This window comes from Pseudopodoces humilis, chromosome 9, assembly GCF_049639895.1.
Source record: "Pseudopodoces humilis isolate 2021_Gansu_Grassland_sample_001 chromosome 9, ASM4963989v1, whole genome shotgun sequence".
Classification (NCBI taxonomy): domain Eukaryota; kingdom Metazoa; phylum Chordata; class Aves; order Passeriformes; family Paridae; genus Pseudopodoces; species Pseudopodoces humilis.
The window spans coordinates 16,513,012-16,533,275 of record NC_142208.1 but is presented as its reverse complement, the minus strand read 5'-3'; the positions used below and the strand labels follow the sequence as shown (position 1 = coordinate 16,533,275).

The following is a 20,264-nucleotide window of genomic DNA, read 5'->3' as shown; positions in this document are numbered from 1 at the left end:
AACACAGGACTTTCCACGGCAGGGACATGACCCTGTCTGCAGCTGTTGCCCACTAACTCCAGGGGCCCTGTGCCAGTCACACAGGGCTTGTGTGCACTTAGAAACCCACCCTGCTGATTTCAACCACCAGCAATTCATTTTAAAGGAAAGATGTCACATCTTAGAAACAATTTATTTTTACATGATTAAGAACAGCCAGCATCTCATTTAGAGGTGTGAGAGAAATAACCACTGCAGGCCTCCTCTCTGCTTTACACAGGTCGAGGTTCTGCTCCTCAGGCACCATTAGCCCTTTGTCCAGGGCACAAGAGGCATGTTCCCCCCTCCCCACATCACCCCCCAAAGGCACCCTCCAGCAGCTGTGCACAGCAGCAGCACTAGGAGCAGGGCGATGCCTTGGGCAGCCACATGTGGTTCCCCCCAGGGGGAGCCAGAACAGAGACTGTGGCTGCTCAAACCTTCCCCTCTTCACTCTCAGGTTCCCCGGTTTCCAGCAAGCATCACGCAATCATTTTTCTCATAAAGCTCAGTTTGGGACTGTGGGGAACAAAGGGGCATCTGTGGTGATGCAGTAGCAGGAAACCCTGACATGCCCAGTCCCATCATCATGAAGCAGTGCTGGACACAGAGGAGGCAGCTCTCGGCTGCCTTGCACTGGGCACAGGCCACCAGTCTGCTCTGAGGCTTGGCTGTGCCCACCTGCCCCTTGCTGGGTGCCAGCAGGCAGCTGCTCACAGCTCAGCTGGCAGCAAGACCAGTCTGACTCAACTTTGTAAATGCCTCCCACTATTCTCCAGGATAAACCCTGCCATGCACTGGGCACCTCTTCTGCTGCCCAGGGAACCACAATCCAGTGCACAAGGAAAACAGAAAAAACCCACTTCTGCCTTGTGGATTCACCCCATTTATTGAAGGCAAACAGATGGCAAAATAACTAGAACACAGAAAAGTTGTAATCTGACTTTGGCCTCTGATTTTCCTGTGTGATTGACAGCACAATGAAGGAAAAAAAAAATCTGTGTATTAAAAAAAAAGTGAAAGAGAGGATGAGAAGAATGTTGAACAATTAGTGACATCTCATGTGAACAGATGGAGGATTAATAATGACAAGGAAATTCAAAGCCATGCCTAGCATTCCTTATTGCAAACAAGATTCTGCAGGGGGTAGGGAAAATGCTCTCCAAGGAAAAGCAGCAGAGGATAAATCATCCACACTTGCTTTGTGAGCAGCACAGTTTACTTTGGGAAGACAGTGACCACCTCATAGCCCTCCGGGGGAATCACCCGTTCCCGCGCATGCTTCTCGCAGTAGATTTGGTCTTCCACAAAGAAGTGTCCTTTCTGCTTGAGATTGGTGCCACAGTCGCTGCACACGTAGCACTCGGGGTGACGCTGCTTGTCCCGGATCTTCACGAACATCCCTCTGGGGAGGAACCAGCACTCCTCAGTGCCCACCACTGCCTCCCTCCTCCCCAGCCACCTCCCACCCAGCCCAGACACAAACCAGTCCCAAAGGTGAACAGTTTTCTTCTGCTCCTGACAAGCTGAAGTATAGGCCCTACCTCTGGTCAGGCAGGTGTTAACAGCACTTTAGAAGCCCAACATAGCATGGCAACTCTCCTTTAGAAAGTGTTTCCCAGCACTGACCTGTGCACATTACACAGGGACAGTCCTATCACCTGTGGTGGCAAGAATGACTGTGATGGCATCTTTAGCTGGTGGCTGCAGACAGCATGACAGCATTTAAATGCCCAGGATCAAATGGCAGGCAGTAACTTTACCATCTGGGGAAGCAAAATCCAGGTACAAGCCAACTGGCAAAACAAATGCACAAATGCAGGGATGAAGGCTGCACAGCCAGTACTGCACTTATGCTAGTGACTGACGTGGGAGAAGCACAGAGACCGGATCCTGGTTTTCATCTCAGACATGGCTGCTTGGGAGCTGCAGTGAACAGATCCAGACAAATGTGGGACAGCTCTTAATGGAAGACTTCACAGCTTAACCCAACAGGTGACTAGGAAAACTACAAAAACTACACAGCAATTTGTTAACTACCATCAGCCTCAACACAACAATTTTCCAGTATTATTTTGTTCCAGCAGCCATCTCGATTTTCTGTAATTCATTAGTTTCGAGTGCTATTCAAGGCCTTGTGCTTTCTCTCCAGACCTACCCAGCTGGTAGAATAATTACAGGGTTTGTCTCTGATTCATATTTTACAGGGAATGAATTGCCTCTGTAATGAATCTGCTGGTCCAGATGCTCCAGGCATGCCAGGACCACGCAATCACAGTGTGGTGGGTCTCAGCAACAGTGTGATAGCCTGTGGCGGGCAGCATCTGAAAAATCAGAATTCTTCCATGACAAGGCAGGTTTGGCTACCAGTACTTGACTGCTGTATAGTCAACTCTTAAGTTAAGGGGGCTGCAGGGAAGAATTTGAGGTTGAAAAACTGAGCTACTTGAAGGCATGGGTTTTCAATGCCGGGTCCCCCATGTGATCACACTTACATTACAGCAGCTCTGCATCAAACCCAAACCCCAGGTCTGCTGGAGTTGGATTTTACCCACATAAAGACAAAAAAAAAGTCTGCATAGACACAGTGGAGGTGTGAGGTCCAACAGGAGAGTGGGGAGCAGAACGCAGCTCTGCAGTCCCCACTGCCTCTGAGCACCAAGGCAAGTCTCCATGCCATGCCTGGGAGCACCAAGACAAGAAATACATTAAACCACAGGCCCTCAATGTAAAGGTTCTTTTGTTTCCAAATGCTGTAAATGGATTTCAGGTAAGAAAAACGCTGCAGCAACAACTGCCTCAAGGTTTGACTCAGAGACTTGCTCTGCTTTCCACTGATACGGATCTGTAGATGGACACCCAACTCCTGCCTCATGGCAGGGAACTGCAGAGTTAGCATTATTAAAGCTGATGCCTTGAGTCTCCTGGATGCACTGGATGTGGGTAAGTGAAATTGTTTGGGTGCAGTACCTCAGCACAGGCCGCTCACCTGCAACCCCAGGGACAGGCTTACTTACACAATGCCAGATCCACACTTGTCGCACATGGGCAGCTTCTGGGCATTCCCAATCGATGAGGCCACCTTTGTGGTAGGGGCTTTGACACTCCTAAATCCAGATGGTTTGGTAGGGTCTCCTGGGGGTGGAAGGAGAGTGCTTCAGAGCATGTGAGATGCATGGCTTGAGGCTGTTCCTCCCAAACAGATGCTCTGCTGGGGGCCTGATATTCTTTAACCCCAGCTCTGAGGCAGGGATTCATGCATGGAAAGTGGGCAGGGATTTAGGGATGTGTGGGGAGCGAGGAGGGACACAGCTAGCTGAACCTCACCCTGGAAATGTGAGGGCTTGAGATGGTGGGCAATCAGATGAAAGTATTTTCTCATCTTAAAAGCCCATCAGACTTCAGCTGATGTGTCTCACATGCAGAGATGCACAAAGCAAAGCAAAGCCCCAGCCTTGGCAGCACTGGAGTCTGCCTGATGTGTCCTGATCACACACTCAGGGTCAAGCTGATTCCCAGATCTGAGCTCAGAAAGAGATGGGTGTTCTGGCAGGTTTGGGAGGACTGTCAAAGTCCTTTTCCAGTCTGCTGTCTGCTTTACAGCTGAGCTGGTTCCCCCAAGACTCCTGGAAGATTTAGTTAACAAACTCCTTATTGCAGAGCCCTGGGACACTGGGGATAACCTTGCACTCCCCTCCTGTTGCATAGCATGCTCCAGGTGTCTCCCTATTGCAACTTCTCTAGGGCAGGGAATTCCTGCAGGGCCTTTGCAGGAGACATTGTGCTGACCTGGATGCCTAAACCAGCAGTGGATCCTAGATGCGGGATACGAGGCAAGCCTTTAAATATCTGCAGGGAAAAAGGAGCCTTTTATAAAATAACACCAATGATGGGACTAATCTTATATATATGACTTTTCCAAGGGGTTCTACACCAGTTAACAAGAGAAGGAGGCTGCTGAGACTCCCATGATATTTCACCAGAAACACCTTGAGCTGTGAGGGACAATGATGAAACCCTTCTGACCAGTATCAAACCAAGAGCACACTTACAATGGACATTCCCAGTGCAAGGGGTGGAAAAGCCCTCCAAAGACACACCCTGGTGACCAGCAATGTCAGGGTCTCACCACAGCCCCAGGCAGCATCACTGTTAGAAGAGCTGAAGGAAAAAGAGGGGAACTGCCTACGTCAGCTATGGGGCAGATGATGCTGCACTGGTCTGCCTTTAGGGCAGCCTTCAGCTCAGAGGTTTGCACCCAGCTCTGTGCAGATGCTGGTCCAGAGGTGAAAGTACCCTAGCCCTCCAAACACAGCAAGAGCCACCTGCCCTCCGAGAGTAGTTTCAAGTGACCTTCACTGGGAAGCAAGCAGCAGCAATCACATTTTCAGACTCTTGCCTATCACTTCTGTTCACTCCCTTTGCCTCAACCACCACTTTGCTCTTATCAGCAACACTGACAAGACATTTTAAAATCTCTCCTAATCAAACACCCACAGGAAACGTGGTATGTTCCACCAGTGGAACCCTCTCCACTTCTGAGTACAGGGTCGGGTCTTAAAGGACCAGTTGTGGTGCTTCCAAACCCGCCGTGCCCGGCCCAGGCTCTCAGCTGGTGTAAGCGCAGCCCAGAGTCAGCGATGCCCCAGGGGCCTTGTCGCAGCTGGGGCGATGGCTCAAGCTGCCTTTCACAAGCCATTGCCTGGAGCCAGGCTGGGAGAAGGCGCCGTCCAATGTGCCATTTATCACACGGAACGATCTGATCGCAGCAGTGTGTGTTTGATGCTGGCCGAGTAGCACGGGCAGGCTGGGCCGTGGGACATTATCAGCTCACTGTGGAATATTGCCAGAGCCTGTCCCGGCCCGTGATCGTGATCGGGCAGGCAAACCTTGTGCCAGAGAATCCCGACAATGCTGCAAATCTTCAAAGAAAGATAAAACAGAGAGGCTTTTGCTTCTTATCTTCTTCACCACTACTAAGCGCAGGGGAGGACCTCGGCTTCCTGAGAAGTCCGGGCTACTCCTTCCATGCAGGAGCTGAACCCTGGAGGGCGAGCTGCAAACACTCAGTATTTAAAAGATTCTTTCAGGTAGGTATTTTAACAGCATATTAAAGACTCCATGATCCTGGTTTCTTTCTTCCTATTGTTTCCTTATTTCCTTAATTTTGCTGTTTCTCTACAGATCCCTCAGACCTACCAGCACTTAGCTAATCTGTTTCTCTTTGTGGTGAATATCTCACCACCAGGTTTTTTTGGACTAAAATGGATGTACCACTGCCAAGCTAATAACACAAAAGACTGGCCTAAGGACAAAAAAAAAGGTAATTCTTTGAATTCTTTTCCCATTCATTTATTTAATTTTATTTAAGAGGAGAAGAGAGCATGATTTAGCCCCCAAATAAGTTAATTGGCTTTTTTATCTTAAACTCTATAGCTCTGAATTGTACAAGTCCAGATGTCAGACCAAGAATACCAAGAAGAGCAGATTTTCAGAGGCTAAAAACTATGAACTGCTCACTGTAACCCAACTTCTATATTTTTACATTCAGCTGCAGAAGGGGGTACTTTTTCTTGTGTAGGGGGATGGTGTTCAGCAGCGCTAGGACTCACTGAACAGCACTATTTTGTGATACCATCCAAAGTCTTGAATCTAAGATGGTCTTTAATCAGTGAATACTACCTTAAAGGGGGAAAAACTTTAGAAACTATAGGAGGTTTTGTAACTTTAAAAATTTCTTCTTGATAACTAAATGTTACAAGGGTTTCTTTCTGGAGCACTCACTCAATGATTAAGAGATTATATGAGCCTACAGATACTAAAACTAATCAATGAGAGAATATGAAGGAATCAAATTAGTGACAGGGTCTACAGGTTTCTGTAGAGGTTACCTACACATCTTGAATAATCAACAGCTAAATGGAAAATAAAGTTTTAAATGTTACTCAGCCCAAAGAACAGCAGAGGGAAAGAGTACATTCAGATGAGGTGTGCAGTAAGTACTCACCTTTCTCCTCTGACTCCAAGATCTCTTGCAACACAAGAAATGAAGCAGACTGTCTGGGTGGCTCATTTGACTCTTGATTCTCCTGCAGCATCTTGTAAACCTCAGATTGTCTGTCTATGGCAATGTTGCCTGGGGTCTGGTTATGCTGATCTAAACTGAGGAAGGAACAGAGAATCCTCTTGTTAAACAGAGGAAAATAAAGCAAATCCCTCTAGCAAAATGATGATCGTTTGACTGAAGAATGAACGTGCAAAGCACACGCATGACAGGAGCCCACGGACACAGAGGTGCTGGATGTGCTCCGGGTGGGACTGGCACGCTGGGCTGTCTGCCCACGCCGCTGTCAGGAGGAACCTCCAAAGCAAAGGATTTGAAAATAGTCTGGGAAAATATACAGTGGAAATTACTTAAATCAGTGGTTTAAATTGCCAAATGCTGGACTAAGGGATGGACTAAAGGACACAGGAAGTTCCTGCCTGTCAGGTGTTCTGTAGTTGCAGTAAAACATATATAAAACATCCATAAAATGAAATAGCTGACAAATTTCCTCTAATAGCTCAATTCTATAATGTAGTCTTATATATGTAAATGGTCTACTCAGTTTCACCATTCTTGCACCCTGTGATTGCATAAAAAGTGCATAAACATCCTGCGGTTCAGACTAAATTGCAGAGGAGAATCTTTTTCTTGAGGAAACAACTGCATACTTTCCAGGCCAATGACCAATTGAGTCATCTGGGAGTTACTCTACATAATAAACTCCTCAAGCATCAGAAGTAAAATCATCACATGAGTTATAAAATGCTATTTCCATAAAAAGAATTTCATAAAATGTTTCTATCTTTAGCAATTTTCAGTGGAGCAGGAAGCACATTCGACATGCAAACAGTTGAACCTTTGAAGCCTGAATCTCAGTTACTGAAACTTCTCACCCAAAATAAAATAATTATGTGCCTTCTATTAGACAGAAGATGTCCCATGCTGCACATTACATTCATCTCATGTAAACTCATACACTCCCACTGCTCTATCCACCCATAAAAACATTATGCAAGAGGCCTTTCATTGCAGTTTGCATACTAAGAATGTTTCAATAACATGCATCCAAAAAGCAGAGGCTAAATCTTCTTAAAAAGCATTGGAGTAAAACAGAGCCATCACATTTCAACCATGCATTGTGGCAGTGTGAAACATACAGATCAGCTCTCCCAGGTATGCAACCTTTATGTCCACTTGCGTATACAAGATTTCCAAATGGCTATAAAAATCATCAAACCCAGCTTTGTACCAGCAGAGTAAAGCACCTCAAACAGCCAGGGCAGAAGGCTATGCTGCTTAAGTTAAAAAGCATCTCCAAAATGCATGTGTATCTTTTGAAAGGGTAATGCCACAGGCACAGAAATTGTACATGCAAGATACTGAGTCTTTGTATGCCAGCTGATATTTGGCACTTCCTGCTGCACAGGTACTTTATCTGCAGCAATTACCAGCAACTGGTGTCCATTTCCATGCACATGAGTTCCCTCATGAAGAAACTTTGTAAGGAACAAGCCCAACAACATTCATCAGATCTTAGACTTATACAACCATTACTGGATCTCATTGATGGCAACTTGCAACACTAACTGACTAATACTGGATCACTGAGCCTTAAATATTGGCAAGAAGATAGTAATAAAAACCATGAAGACACAGCCTTGCACAGAATCTTCAAAAAGCACAGCTTATTTTTTACTAATGGTATTTTACTATTTTATGCCAGCCTGTTCTGCAAAGCTTACAAGGGTCTCAAGGCTACAGGAAGGCCCAGTGCTTGCAGCACTCCCTTTTGCCATTAAACAATTGCTGATGTCTGGGGCTCCTTTGTGAGCACTATCAGCTCACCAGGCCAGCACAGAGAGCTGGCAGTGTGACCCCTTCTGGTGTGCATGGTACTGACTACAAGCCAGAGCACTGACTTAGAGCAAGTAACTGCACTGAGTAACAAGGCAGGAGTAAATCCTCAGCCTCCCACTATCTCTTGGCTCCTGGCACATGGCAAAGCTTGTCTGTGTGGGTCCAGGGGTGAGGACACCAGCTTTTCTGCTTTGAAGTACATGGTTCCCAGAAGGGAACTGTGAGCAGTCCAGGAGCCATGAGATCTGGCTGTGTCCTTTTCTGCCCCATGGAAGCCCTTGGACTGACCACTGTCCTGAGCCACATGTCACACAGCTGCAAACTGCTTGGTCACATAGCAGAAGGTTCACAATTCATCCTTGACTGGACTCCTGTGAGACAGATAAACGTGCTTTCTCCTTTCACCTGTCCTGACACTAAAGCCCTCCCTGTAAGACCCAGAGACTCAGAGGCTGTCACTTGGAGACACAGGCCAGGGGGTTTCCAACTACCACAAAGAAGACATCAAACAGCACCCAGGCCTTGTGATGCTGAGGCTCACCACAGGTCCTGCAGACCTCAGAGCATGCTGAGCATCCTCCACTCCTTTGGGCAGAGGAAGCCTGTGCTGCAGCAACCTCTACAGAAAAGTGGGCAGGGGTGGGAACACAGACTGTCCCTCCATGTGCCTGGTGCCTGCCAGGCTGTTCCAAACTCATGAGTGTTATCAGCCAGAGAGCACAGGTACCTGCTTCAGCCAAAAATGCTCAGCACACATGCATGGCCAATGAAACAAAAGAACAAAGACTGGCAGCACCTGTCAGTCACAAACAACAAAAGTAGTTTCAAGTGCAGGAAAAATACCAGCTTTCAGGATAAAGCACTTCCCTACCCTCAGCAAACCCAGCTGCTGCAGATGGCTCCTCCAGAAAAGCCAGCAGCTACTGTCAGGTCCTGCTGTGTGGGTGTGCAGGGGGCAATGGACACACTGACACACTAAAAACATGTTTTGGTGTTTGCCATGGTGCTGGGCACAGACACAAGGCAGAGAAAGCTCCTTTGAAGACTCATGCACTAACATTGGACAGGTGAAATGTAAATGCTGTTTTTGTGACCGGACAATGCCATGAGCCACAGACGGGGACGAGGGACTCGTGGACACCAAAATGCAGACGAGCAGATGTGCTGAGCTGGCTGCAGAGGCTGTGGGCAGGTTACCTGGGGAAATCAGGGCTAACAGAAGAGATCTGCCCCTGCAGGGTGTCCATGATGTTGCTCTGCGAATAGAGCTGCAGGGGAGAATTGAACTGCACATGCAGCACTTTGAGTCCCGGCACCTCCACTTCCACAGGGCTGTTGGGGCAGACCTGGGCCACGTGCTTCAGCTGCTCAGGCCCCACTCGGACCTGGCTGGGGCTGGAGGAGGTGCTGTGCCTGCGCCGCAGCTCGGAGCTCTGCAGAGGGTCATACACGGAGGCGATGGGAGCCTGCATCGCACCCACCGGCGACGGGCGGCTGCCAGCCCACGCATCCACACGGGCAGTGGGAGGTGCAGTTGTTTAAGGTTTGTTTGGGGTTTACATTGCCAAATTGAGGGGAAAATGCAGAGGAGGAAGAAAGAAGAAAGAAATTAATGAAGGACAAAGCCAAATACTTCAAGCCATCAAGCAGCTGCAGAATACTGTCTGAAAGACACACCACTGGATACACAACTTTACAGGCTTCTGGCTAATGCTGTGCCTCTGGTCTCACACTCCAGGTGTGTCCACACAAAAACTAAAAAGCAAGCACTCCACTGATAAGCAAATATATGGGTTGTAAAAGCAATGAAGAAGTGGCAGAAGGGGTTTCATTATACACTAACTCCCTGTGCACACACTTGTGGTCCCACTGTCCAGACAAAAAATGCCATCTTCACTGCTGTTCTTCTCAAAGCTAGCCTTGGCATCCTACTGAGGAGTAATCTCACTTCCCATGCCAAACCAGATGTGCTCAGCAGTGGGGCTTCTCCATCCCCACCTGCTTTGTGACATCAAATCCAGTGGAGATATTTGCTTTTATTTCTATATGTACTACAGCCCTGCATTTATACCACACACCCTCTAAGGATGAAGCATGGACTAGCTCTCCAGTCAGATCACCATGTGCAGTGGCAGGATCAAGTGCTGGGTTCAGATAGGCTGTGTATCTGCAGGGCGCAGGATGGGGATGCAGATAAATGCCAATAAACCCAGAGCAAGGTCAGGCATGTACCAAATAATTCAGCAAAACAGATGGGCAGGAATTTAAGGGCAGCTGGAGGGTGTGTGAAGGGAGAACCTTGACATCCTGTGTTTGTGCACTGGGGAGACTAAGGTGGGTTTATAATGGCAGGCTGAGGTCCCTGGCTCTCACTGAAAACCAGCAGTAATTCATTTGCTTTTGATGACTCTCCAAACAAAAGCATATTGGCATCAAAGCCTCATCCACAGTTTTCCCAGCATTCCCTCACAACTTGCTGTTGTTCCAGCAAGGAAAAGATGAAAGAGATGCCATATATCCAAGATGGACCAGGGCTGGCAATGGATGTTCCTGCTAGGAGGAGCAGAGTGAGCCACAGCTCTAGAAGGAACCCACCCCTTTCCTGGTCCCTGCAGGAGAAAGGGATCAGCTACAATTTTCCAGCCAAAACTACCTGGCTTCCAGGGAGAGCTCTCACATGGAGGGGACGCCACACTAGACCAGCAATGTTATCTCACTGCCAGATGGTCCTGTCAGGTTAATGCAAAGTCAGATTTTCCTTGTCCTTGCCCAGCTCCTGAATGAGGCTGCTGAATCTACCAGAAGCAAATGAAGAACAATCTGTCACCTCATCTGCCAGCTGCAGCATTGTAACTGCATAGAAGGGACCACGCTGCAGACTGGGCTGCCAGTGAAAGGAGCTGGTTTCACTCATGGGCAAGCTTGTGTTAAACCTTGTGTCAGGCTTGTGTTAAACCACAATCAGGTCTTTGTACCCTGCAACAGCAGAGGCTGAAGTTACTTTTGCCTCCCCATTCTCAAATAAGAAATTTAGTCAAGTATTACCAAAAGCACTGCTCTTCCAGCTTTTATTATCAAAATAGCCAAAGCCTTCTTAGGCAGCTTGATATTGCTATGCAGAGACTTAAAGCAGTTAAGCAACCTGACCGTCACAGCCAGAAAACTTCCAGATAGCTCCTTTATTACCTCCAATGGAAAAAAGGGGGAACTTTGAAAATCTAGGATAAAATAATGCCTTTGGTGAGGCTCCGTTGCAAACACAAAGATGAACACGCCCTTTTAAGTTTGGGACCCTTTCCAATCTCGTACATAAAACCCCTCAGACAGGAATGAATGTTTCAGCTACTTTTTAAAACTCCTGTGAAAAGCAAAGTTTGATAATAAAACACAGAAATATCCAAATAGAGCCTGTCTATGAATCCCAGGCTAGGAACAGGGATGGGTGTGCTTCCTGCACTAGCTGGTGCCTTTCCTGGCCAGTGTTGCAGTGAAGCTGGCACAAAACACTAACTTTAGGAAGTGCTTGTAACAAGCTATCAGGCACCTGTTCAGAACAGCGGGCTGGTATGTCATGCTGAACGCACGCGGAAACTGCGTCGGTCTCTGCTAAACAAAGAAACACAACAGCATTAATTTCATGTCTGCACCTCATGAAACATTCCCCTCCAAGCCCTGTCCCTGGGAACAACATCCACACTTGTGCCTCTTCTACTTCCACTGTTCTGAAAGAGAGCTTCTCTTGGTTTAACAAACCGGTACCTTCACAGTGAACTCGTGTGTCCTGGACAGGGAGGGGAGGTGAGGGAGGTACTTACGGCTTGGTAGGCTCCAGGGCCCCAGGTGATGTTTTTGTCTCCACCGCACTGTTGAAGGTCTGGATGTTCTCTGAGGAGTAGAGGCCTGCTGGGCTGTTGTACTGAGCAGTGATCACCCTGGGGGCAGAAGCTGTGGCAGCAGTGAAGGGCACTGCACTCCGATTGTGTGCACTTCCTATGTGCCTTATTTCCTGCATGCAAAGGAGCAGAGGCAACAATCAGAGATGCTCAGGCATGCAGGTGGATGTGACAGGGCAGCCCCACAGCCACTGCAGTGGTGGCCTTCATGTGTGGTCTCAGCTGAGGAACAGGTGATCACAACCACCAAAGCAAGTGAGCATCCTCCACACAGCCTGAGGGTCCATCCTGGATAGCTTCAGGATGACCTTCAGAACATTTCAGGGTTGACATACTGGGAACAGAAGAGTTCAGAAACACTGCCAGAGCTATTAGCTCAAGGTGCCACACACCTGGGAGCTCCTGCAAGCCTGCAGTAAGCTACACCACCAGCCTTCTCATGCAAGACTAGAGATTCTAAACATTCCTTGCAATTCCTGAGACCGTGGTTGATTTCCATGGAAAAGTGAAGATGAGGGGCAGAAAGAGGAACACTTCTCAATGACATCTGTTTGGCTTCCTTTAGATAAGATAACCCAAAAAGAAGGGATTTGTCATTACTCCAAGTGCTCTGAGCATCTCTGCTCCTTCAGCTAAGACCAGGGTCCACAGCTGTCTTTGATGAACAACTTTGGAATTTCTGGACGAGAAAATCCACAACAAAGGTGTGAAGATGACCACTGCTAATGCAAAAGATTGTCCACAGGCAGTGACAGCTAACTTTCAGCAACTTCTTCAGTTTGGAAGTACAAACTATCACCCAGATGTTCTGCATTTGCTGCAAACTGGAGGCTTTCAGCAGTAGTAGTGTATACTTAGACACACAGGCTACAATTTAATAAGAAAAGGGGCAAATCCAAGTTAAATTAAGACTTGAGCTAAGACTCTTCTTAATCGCAGGCAGTGCTAACAAAAATGAGGACATTTCTAAGCCACATCATCTGTTCAGCAGGCTGGGAATTAGCAGCCTTGTGGCAGAGATAACAACATCCAGGGCTTATTTCTCCCCAGAGACGATGCTTGACTACAGCAAAGAGAAAGCACTATGGGGCCTCACTAGAACAGGCATAAGAAAGGAGTAACAGCCACAGAGGTGGCTAAGATATCAAGGGCTAAGAGATGGCACCAAAACATAATTTTTGAAATGTTTCAGCCGGCCGTAGAGACTGGGCACGGCTTCAATACAGGGCTAACAGCCAATGGCACAGGATGAAAGGGGCACTTCTCAGCATGCTGGGCCCACGGGTCCCAGCTCTAATTAACACAACTAGTTCCCACTCCCACTCTAAACAGGCACTGATTTCTACAGCAATGACGTGAGCTTTTACTGCCCTACGAACATCTCACAGCATTTGTTAGATAGAGATATAGTTACAAGATAAACACTCATTAGAAAAAAGTATGACTTAAATCCCCCAACAGATTTTTCTTTAAATCACTTTTTTGTCTCCAGACTTCCTTAGGCAGCTGGCTAGCCTTCCCAGACTGACAGATGGGAGTCATCTCACTTCACGGCATTCAAATGCTATTTATGGCATCAAGCAGAGCATAGAATCCCTGAGAGAAGAGCGGTGTTGATCCAAACGCCTTCATGAGTTACAAGTCATTTGAAATCAGTGGGGTAGCTCAAGATGTTCAGGTGTGGAGTGATGAGGTTGCTCTCCCACAGCTTTCTGGCCAATATATATGGATGCTAGCCATGAAGCTTTCCTACACACCAAAGGAAAAACGACCCTGGAGCAATTAGCTAATCTCCCTTTGTTGCAATCTCATTCAAACCACATAACAGGACTTGTGAAAATAGTCTTTCCCATGGCAAAAGTGTGGATTTTAGCAAAGAAAAATTTACTTTAGCCTGTATATCAAACCATGGGGAACAGTTATATCAGCATTAAATACACATGGCAGCCCACCATTCAGAGGCCATGAGTGGGAGAGGGTTACAGATGTGCACATAAATAGTCAGTGAAAGACTGAGGCAGAAGGTTTAGGCTAAGGGGGTTATATTCTCAGGTCAAATAGGCTCCAAGTTGAGATCACATCACAACATGCGTTGAGGAAACATTTAAGCATTAACCAAGAATTAAATGAAGGGAAGTAATTTACAGTTTGGTTGGGTTTTCTTTTTAACTCTGGTTTCCTAAGAAAGTAAGGTGTCTCAATTACGTACTCAACATGCACATGGGCATGTTGAATCTGAATGTGCCATTCAAGCTGAATTCAGTTTGGCAGTGATAGAGGCCTCAAGGATCCTTATCTTCCTGCAAGTGTTGAGAAAACAGGGCAGCTACACGGAGAAGAGAGACTGACATGACATTAGTGCCTTGACTCCAAGAACTGCAACACACATTCCAGCACAGAATCCACATAGAAGGATTTTGTCCTACTTGTGGTCACCAGGTAGGTTTTCTGCTGTGTTGTAATACCGAGACCAAAAGTCAAGCTTTCAAAAGTGTTGGGACATCTCCAGGAGCTCTCAAGTATATAGAGGTTACTGACTATAACGGAGTTTATAACAGTTAAATAGAGAAATCGGTGCAGAAGCTGGTGTCTGAAGATTAGAAAAATCCCATCTGGAGAGCAGCACAGAAGGTGAATAACCCAAGAGTCTACAGACAAGTATTACAAGAGCAGTAGCATTATAAAGGGCATTTGGATAATCCAAATTCTCCAGCACTTCCTGTTACACCATGCTGTTCTTTCTGCTCGAGCTGTGGAAGGAATTTGCAAAGAACAAGTACCTTCATGATCCCAAGATCAAAAGATAATGTGTTCTCACTGTCAAATATATTCATGTAGGGATTTTCCAGAGCTGCCAACCTAGGGCCTGTGCTGTGCAGCAGTTTTGTTAAAGCCCCAGCTCCTGGAATCATGTTTATGTGACAGTCTCTCATTTAATACTAGAAAAAAATCAGGTAAGTGACACTTCCAAAAACCTGTCCACCAGCAAGCAAGTGGAAAACATTAGTGCAAAAACCCAGCTAGGCTGTGCATATGTGTAGGGACAGCACCTGGTTTATGCATTTGAAATGCCTAGGGTTTGCAGCATCTCTAATGCTGTGGCAATCCCAGGACCAACACAAGGAAAAGGGGAAAATAGTATTAAACAGCATCCCTGCCTGGAGCAGACTGCAAGAGTGGTAAGCAATGGTCTGTTGGCAGAGGAAGAACTGGCAGTCAGCTAAAAGGACATGATCTTATCCAGTCAGGACATGACCTGCTCTTTCTTTGAGAGTAGTACAGAGGAGAGTGATTAATGTTGGATCTCTTCAGAGACACCTTCTGTCAGCACCTGCAGGCAGAACTGGAAGCACTTGCTCACTCTCCCTGCAAGCTGTGGCACTACCTCGGTCTCCTTGCAGCAGCCCTGTCAGCAGTGAGCAGGGATACCAGCAGTGGTTATTTTGGTCTGAAGCTGGGGAATAGAAGCTCCCAGGATACCAGGTAGGATATTCAAGAGCACTATTTCACCACTATAAACTGATACCATGATTGCTTTGTCTGCACTGACATCAGCCTCGCTCCCCTCCTTCCTTTGCAGGGGTTATGTTTCCTGAGGGCCCAGCAGAGTGACTAGACCAAGCTAAACTAGATTAGCAACTGCACAGACTTCTCTGCCAGCTGCTTCTAAGTAAAACTCTAGCTTTACTTAGAAAATGAAGTGATTCCTTCAACAGCCCCCTCTCTATCTGAAACTATGCCCTCAATAAGAAGCAGCTCCAAGTGGCTTTGGAGCACTACCCCATATGCTCCTACTGCAAATGTCTCCATCTCACAGAAAAAAGCTATTTTTTAATCCCACAGGCAAACAACGTTTGTGGGACCCCTAGCTTCAGGTCAGACATGCAAATCTTCTGCCAGATGAGTTTTCTGGGTGCTAGTTTTCACTGGCTCCAGGGGCAGATGGGACACAGCCGTGTGCTGCAGGTGCTGCAACACAGCCACTCTAGCTGGGTGCTAAGGGGGTCCCACCACCACCACTGCAGCCTGCCCAGGACAGAGCTGCCAGCCTGTGAGGATGGGAAAAATATCCCTGTGCCAGGACAGGAAGCAGATCAGCATTTCCTACTGCACCAGCTGCAGGCTGCGTCATGGGGAATTATCAGGGAGAACAATGGCCTCTTCCTCCCTCTCATATGAGGCCACCCTCAGTGATACTGACATCCAGGCTGTGAAATCCCCACAGCTACATTAGCTGTCATGTCTGTGCCTGGGGCCAGCCAGTGGCGTGTGGCATGGGCATCTGCTTCCTCCTCACCAACACTTCCACCATAGGACCCATTTCCACCATTGGGAATGGGAGCATGCAGCTTCAGGGAAATTCCCAGCTGTCGGTGAAGCAGGGAGACAGACAGCCAGCCCAGGATGAGCCACCTCTATCAGCTGGGCTGGGACTCATCCTAGGCACCAGTGGCATAAAGCCATCTGTCACCTCCATGGCCTCGTGCCCTCGAGTAGGCTGGGAGCAGACTGGGGTGAGCGTGGGCTCCTGGGTCTCTTCCACCCTGCAGTGATGTGGTCAAGGCCATCCTGTGCAAGGCCTGCACTGACCTCACCACCACCAGAAGCAGGAAAAACCTGGAGGCTTTTTGTACTCACTGAATAAACTAAACAAAGATATGAGGGGTCAAACAGCTTCTCCCGTTAAGTGGGGTTTTCCTCTCCCACAGGCATCAGCTGGGCTAGGCCTCCTAGGTGCTGGCTAATGCCTGCCACTGCACCTACAGCACCCTCACTGCCCTGTCTGCCCCTTCCCAGGCCACCTCTCTGCAGTCTCTGGAGGAAAGAGAGGGCAAATATGGAACAAGGGGCTGCTTGAAGCCAAAAACTAGTTTCAGGTGTGCAGTAGTGATTTACAGACTGGCCAGCTCTTGGAGTCAGGGGATTCACTCTGACCTCATGTCACAAACTAAAATAATAAATTAAAAAACAACAAGAACAAAGACACCCAGCACCCAGACATTGCAGCTGCAGGGAAAAACAAAAGCCACCACAGGCACCTAGAGCAGCCAAGCAAGCCAGCAAAACTTGCTGCCTCACAGGGCCTCAGAAACGTGGGATGTTTTTGCATCCCAAGTCAGAGCCCAGAAGCTCAGGGCTGGCCGTGCTGGATTGCACACCTCCAGAAGCACGCCAAAAGGAAACAAGATTAAACATTTCTCAGTACAAATGTTTACTCAGCTCTAAGAAAATGGGCCCCTGACCAAACCTCAGAGAGTGAGAGCACTCTGGTCCTGCGGGCAGTGAAGGAGAGCAGAGACCAGCAGGCAAACCCCCAGCTCCATCCTTGCCCTTGCAAAGCCACCCAGGGAGCAAAGGCCATACTCGTGACCAGCTGGCATGTCTGGGGGGAGGCTGCTTGTGCCAAACACACTGCAACAGCTCAGGAGAGGACATCTTCATGGCAAACTCTACCCCATGCTATGTTTCATCAGCTGCGATTACAAGTATTGAGAAATGCCTTCACTTTTACCTCTCCCTCTATTATTGTTTGGGGTTTTTCAGCTATGGAAAGATCTTTTGCAATGCTTTGAAATCTGATTAAAAATTAGGAAGGGTTTGGGGTTTTGTTATTGTAGGGGGGTAAAACAACAAGACTAGCTTCCCACATCCTCTCCTTCCATGTCCCTGACACATTCCACACCCATGCAGTAACGCCTTTTAACCAAAACCAGCAGGTCACAGATATGCCAGCACAGTTCCCAGTCTCAGTGTTGTTACTTTATATACATATTGCTTCATGCATTGCCCACACATGCACAGCCTTATCAAAGGCCAAGCCAGCCACACACCCAGTTTCTATAGCCCCTGCCTGCTTCGTATCCAAGGAAATAAAATACACAAGATGGAAACAATGACATCACTCTGCAAGAATAAGGATGAGCAAAGGACAGACACTTTTAAGAAGCTTTGGGAAGACAGAAGTGGATGTTTCTCTCATCCTAAAAATACTCTGATTCAGCCTTAGAGCTCCTCCAGCTGCTAACCTCTGTCTGAAGGTTATTTCTATTAAAAAAAAATCCTTATGTTTGAAAGCCCTTACTTTTTGTAATTAAGAAGAGCTGAACTACCCAGTTCAAATCAAGAGTTTTCACTAATATTCTCAATGTCTGATATTAATACTTGTGCCTTATTGCAAAGGGGATATATAGCCTTCAGGGAGCCAGACAAAGTTTTGGAGACAGTCTGGGTGCCAACTGCCCTTGAAGCTGGACTCTCTCAGCTCTTTCTCTACATTACCTCACTCAGCAAAAACAGAGACCTGGACCCCACTGGCATCTGCGTCATACAAAAAAACCCCAAACCAAACAAAAATACCCAAACAAACAAAAAACCAAAACAGACCCCAGGTCTGACAAGACCTGGCACAGTCAGAGGATATGGAGTTTTATTGTCTGTTTTACCAAGAGGCAATATAGCCCCTTGGGGTACAGATCTTACTGCGTGGTCCACGATCACCAGACGGCACAGCTGACTTGAAGCTATGCTAGTCTCTGGTCAATATCAAAAGCATTAAAATTAAATTAGTCACCAAGTAACTTGTTTTCTCTTGCTGTGACTACTTTTTTCAAGAGACATTAAGCAGAAGGGAGAGGCAGACATGTTATTTTAGTCTTTCCCACTGTTGTGAGGAAAAGATCTTGATGGGAAAATGCCACTGAGCAATCAGCTTTAGGATCTGGTTAGAAGTGCAAGTGAACTAACTGAGTAAATATGCTAAGACGACTGTTATTTCCTTCCTCTAATGTTGCCATGGGCACCAAAACAAAGCTAGGTCAGCTGCTGAGCCATCAACATCAACAAGCTGCTGCACCTTTTGATGAAATGCAATTTTGTCATCACTCTTGCCTCAGTTTAAATTAATTTAGAACGATAAGGATAATGACAATGAAATAATAAGTCTGTAGCTCTTTCATGGGCAAAGATCAGCTTAGACAATGAAGTCAGTCTTTGGACTCAGGACTTTGGGGAATGAATGGGAGGTTGTAGAATGCCTTTTTCATTTTCCAAAGGCAAATAAAAGTATTTTGAACGCACATTCCTAGTAAGGGAAAACACTTCCACAGGCATGATGCAGCATGTCACCAAATATCAGCCTCCAAAAGGATTGTAAACAAACAGTAAACAAACAGTCCGCTTCTAATGGGGTAAAAAACGTGTAAGCAGGGATCTTAAAATATTTAGCTAGTCATAGACAAGCTCTTAAGCACTGGTTCCTGAGACAAATTGAAAATTAAGCTATTTTGCAAGATATTTTTGCAAAGATCTAGCAGCTACATCAGTAAAATAGGAAGACAAAGAGAAGGTGGACAAGCGTGAAAAATTTCTGAGATACCAAGTGTAGGAAAGGCAACATCTAACAGCTAATTCTAAGAAAGATGGCAATATATCTGAATAAGTCAATTTCTACAGCAAGGGTTTTAAAGACTTTTTTTTTGAGCCTGAAGTAAGGCTACTCACATGTATGATTTTATGTCTGCATTCTAAGGGCTATGTGCAAAGCCAAGGAGAACCATTGTCAGAGGACCCTGGACCAGGACTTAAACAAACCACTTGGACTCAGCATGTCCTATTTTCTTTGGTAAGTGAATTAATAAGTGTTCTGCACTAGACTGTTGCCAAGAAAAGCAAAGATACTGTTTTCACTGGCTAGCAAGTTAAAAAAACCTAAACAGCTCAGCTTTGTCTTCGAAGATTCAACTCTACTCACAGCTTCAACTAGTCCTGCTGGAAAAATGATACTGGCATCTTTGCAGTAAAATTCATAGCAGTTTGCCATGTTGGTATACATTCATGTTGGTATACATAGCATTTTCTGCACTCTCCTACTGCTGCTTTGTAGCAGGCCTAGCCAAAACCCCTGATAATGCTGCAAAGACACAGCCCCAGAGCAACTTGGCCAACACTTGCCATATGCTCTGGCAGGAATCAGCTCTTCTGATTTCATGCTCCAAGCAGAAAGACCTCACTACAAAACTTACTTGATGTAGTCAGCTATTGAAAAAAGGAAATGGGCAAAAACCCCCAAACAATCCACCAAAGAAAGAAACCCACAACCTCACAACTTGATGGTATTCCTGACACTTTGGCACAGCAGATTAGGATGTTCAGGCACTGTTATGCCTTAAGAGTAAATAGGAGCTTGAGGTTTGGAGACATGATGCATCTCCCTTCACACTGCTGAATTCCTGTTTGAGTCTGCAGCAAGCCCCATTCACATACACAACTGCGAATTATTTAACCTGCTTTAATTTAAAGGAAGGGAATAAGAAAAGGCAAGACTTCTGTGAGTTTAGATGTTCCTTTCACACCAGGAAATAAATCTTCTAGCAACAGGCATCAAAGGGGTGAAAGCCTAATTTTCAGGCAACCATTGATTATTAGTACAAGATTAAAACAGTCACTGCTCA

The 20,264-nt window shown here is 46.6% G+C and overlaps 1 protein-coding gene across 2 annotated transcripts in view; it reads right to left on the bottom strand.

Moving 5' to 3' along the window:
• Positions 1-888: 888 nt before the first annotated feature.
• PDLIM1 (PDZ and LIM domain 1) overlaps positions 889-20,264 on the bottom strand; it is a 42,976-nt gene continuing 23,600 nt past the window's right edge. Inside the window, exons 4-8 of one of the 2 annotated variants that reach the window (XM_088059717.1) lie at positions 11,737-11,927; positions 9,119-9,415; positions 6,026-6,180; positions 3,036-3,153; positions 889-1,423 (exon numbers count right to left, since the gene is read on the bottom strand). In XM_088059717.1, coding sequence (XP_087915843.1) covers positions 1,237-1,423; positions 3,036-3,153; positions 6,026-6,180; positions 9,119-9,415; positions 11,737-11,927 — 948 coding nt within the window. In that variant the 3' untranslated portion in view covers positions 889-1,236. The remainder of the gene's footprint in view (positions 1,424-3,035; positions 3,154-6,025; positions 6,181-9,118; positions 9,416-11,736; positions 11,928-20,264) is intronic. The other variant, XM_005520534.3, reaches the window with a different exon arrangement.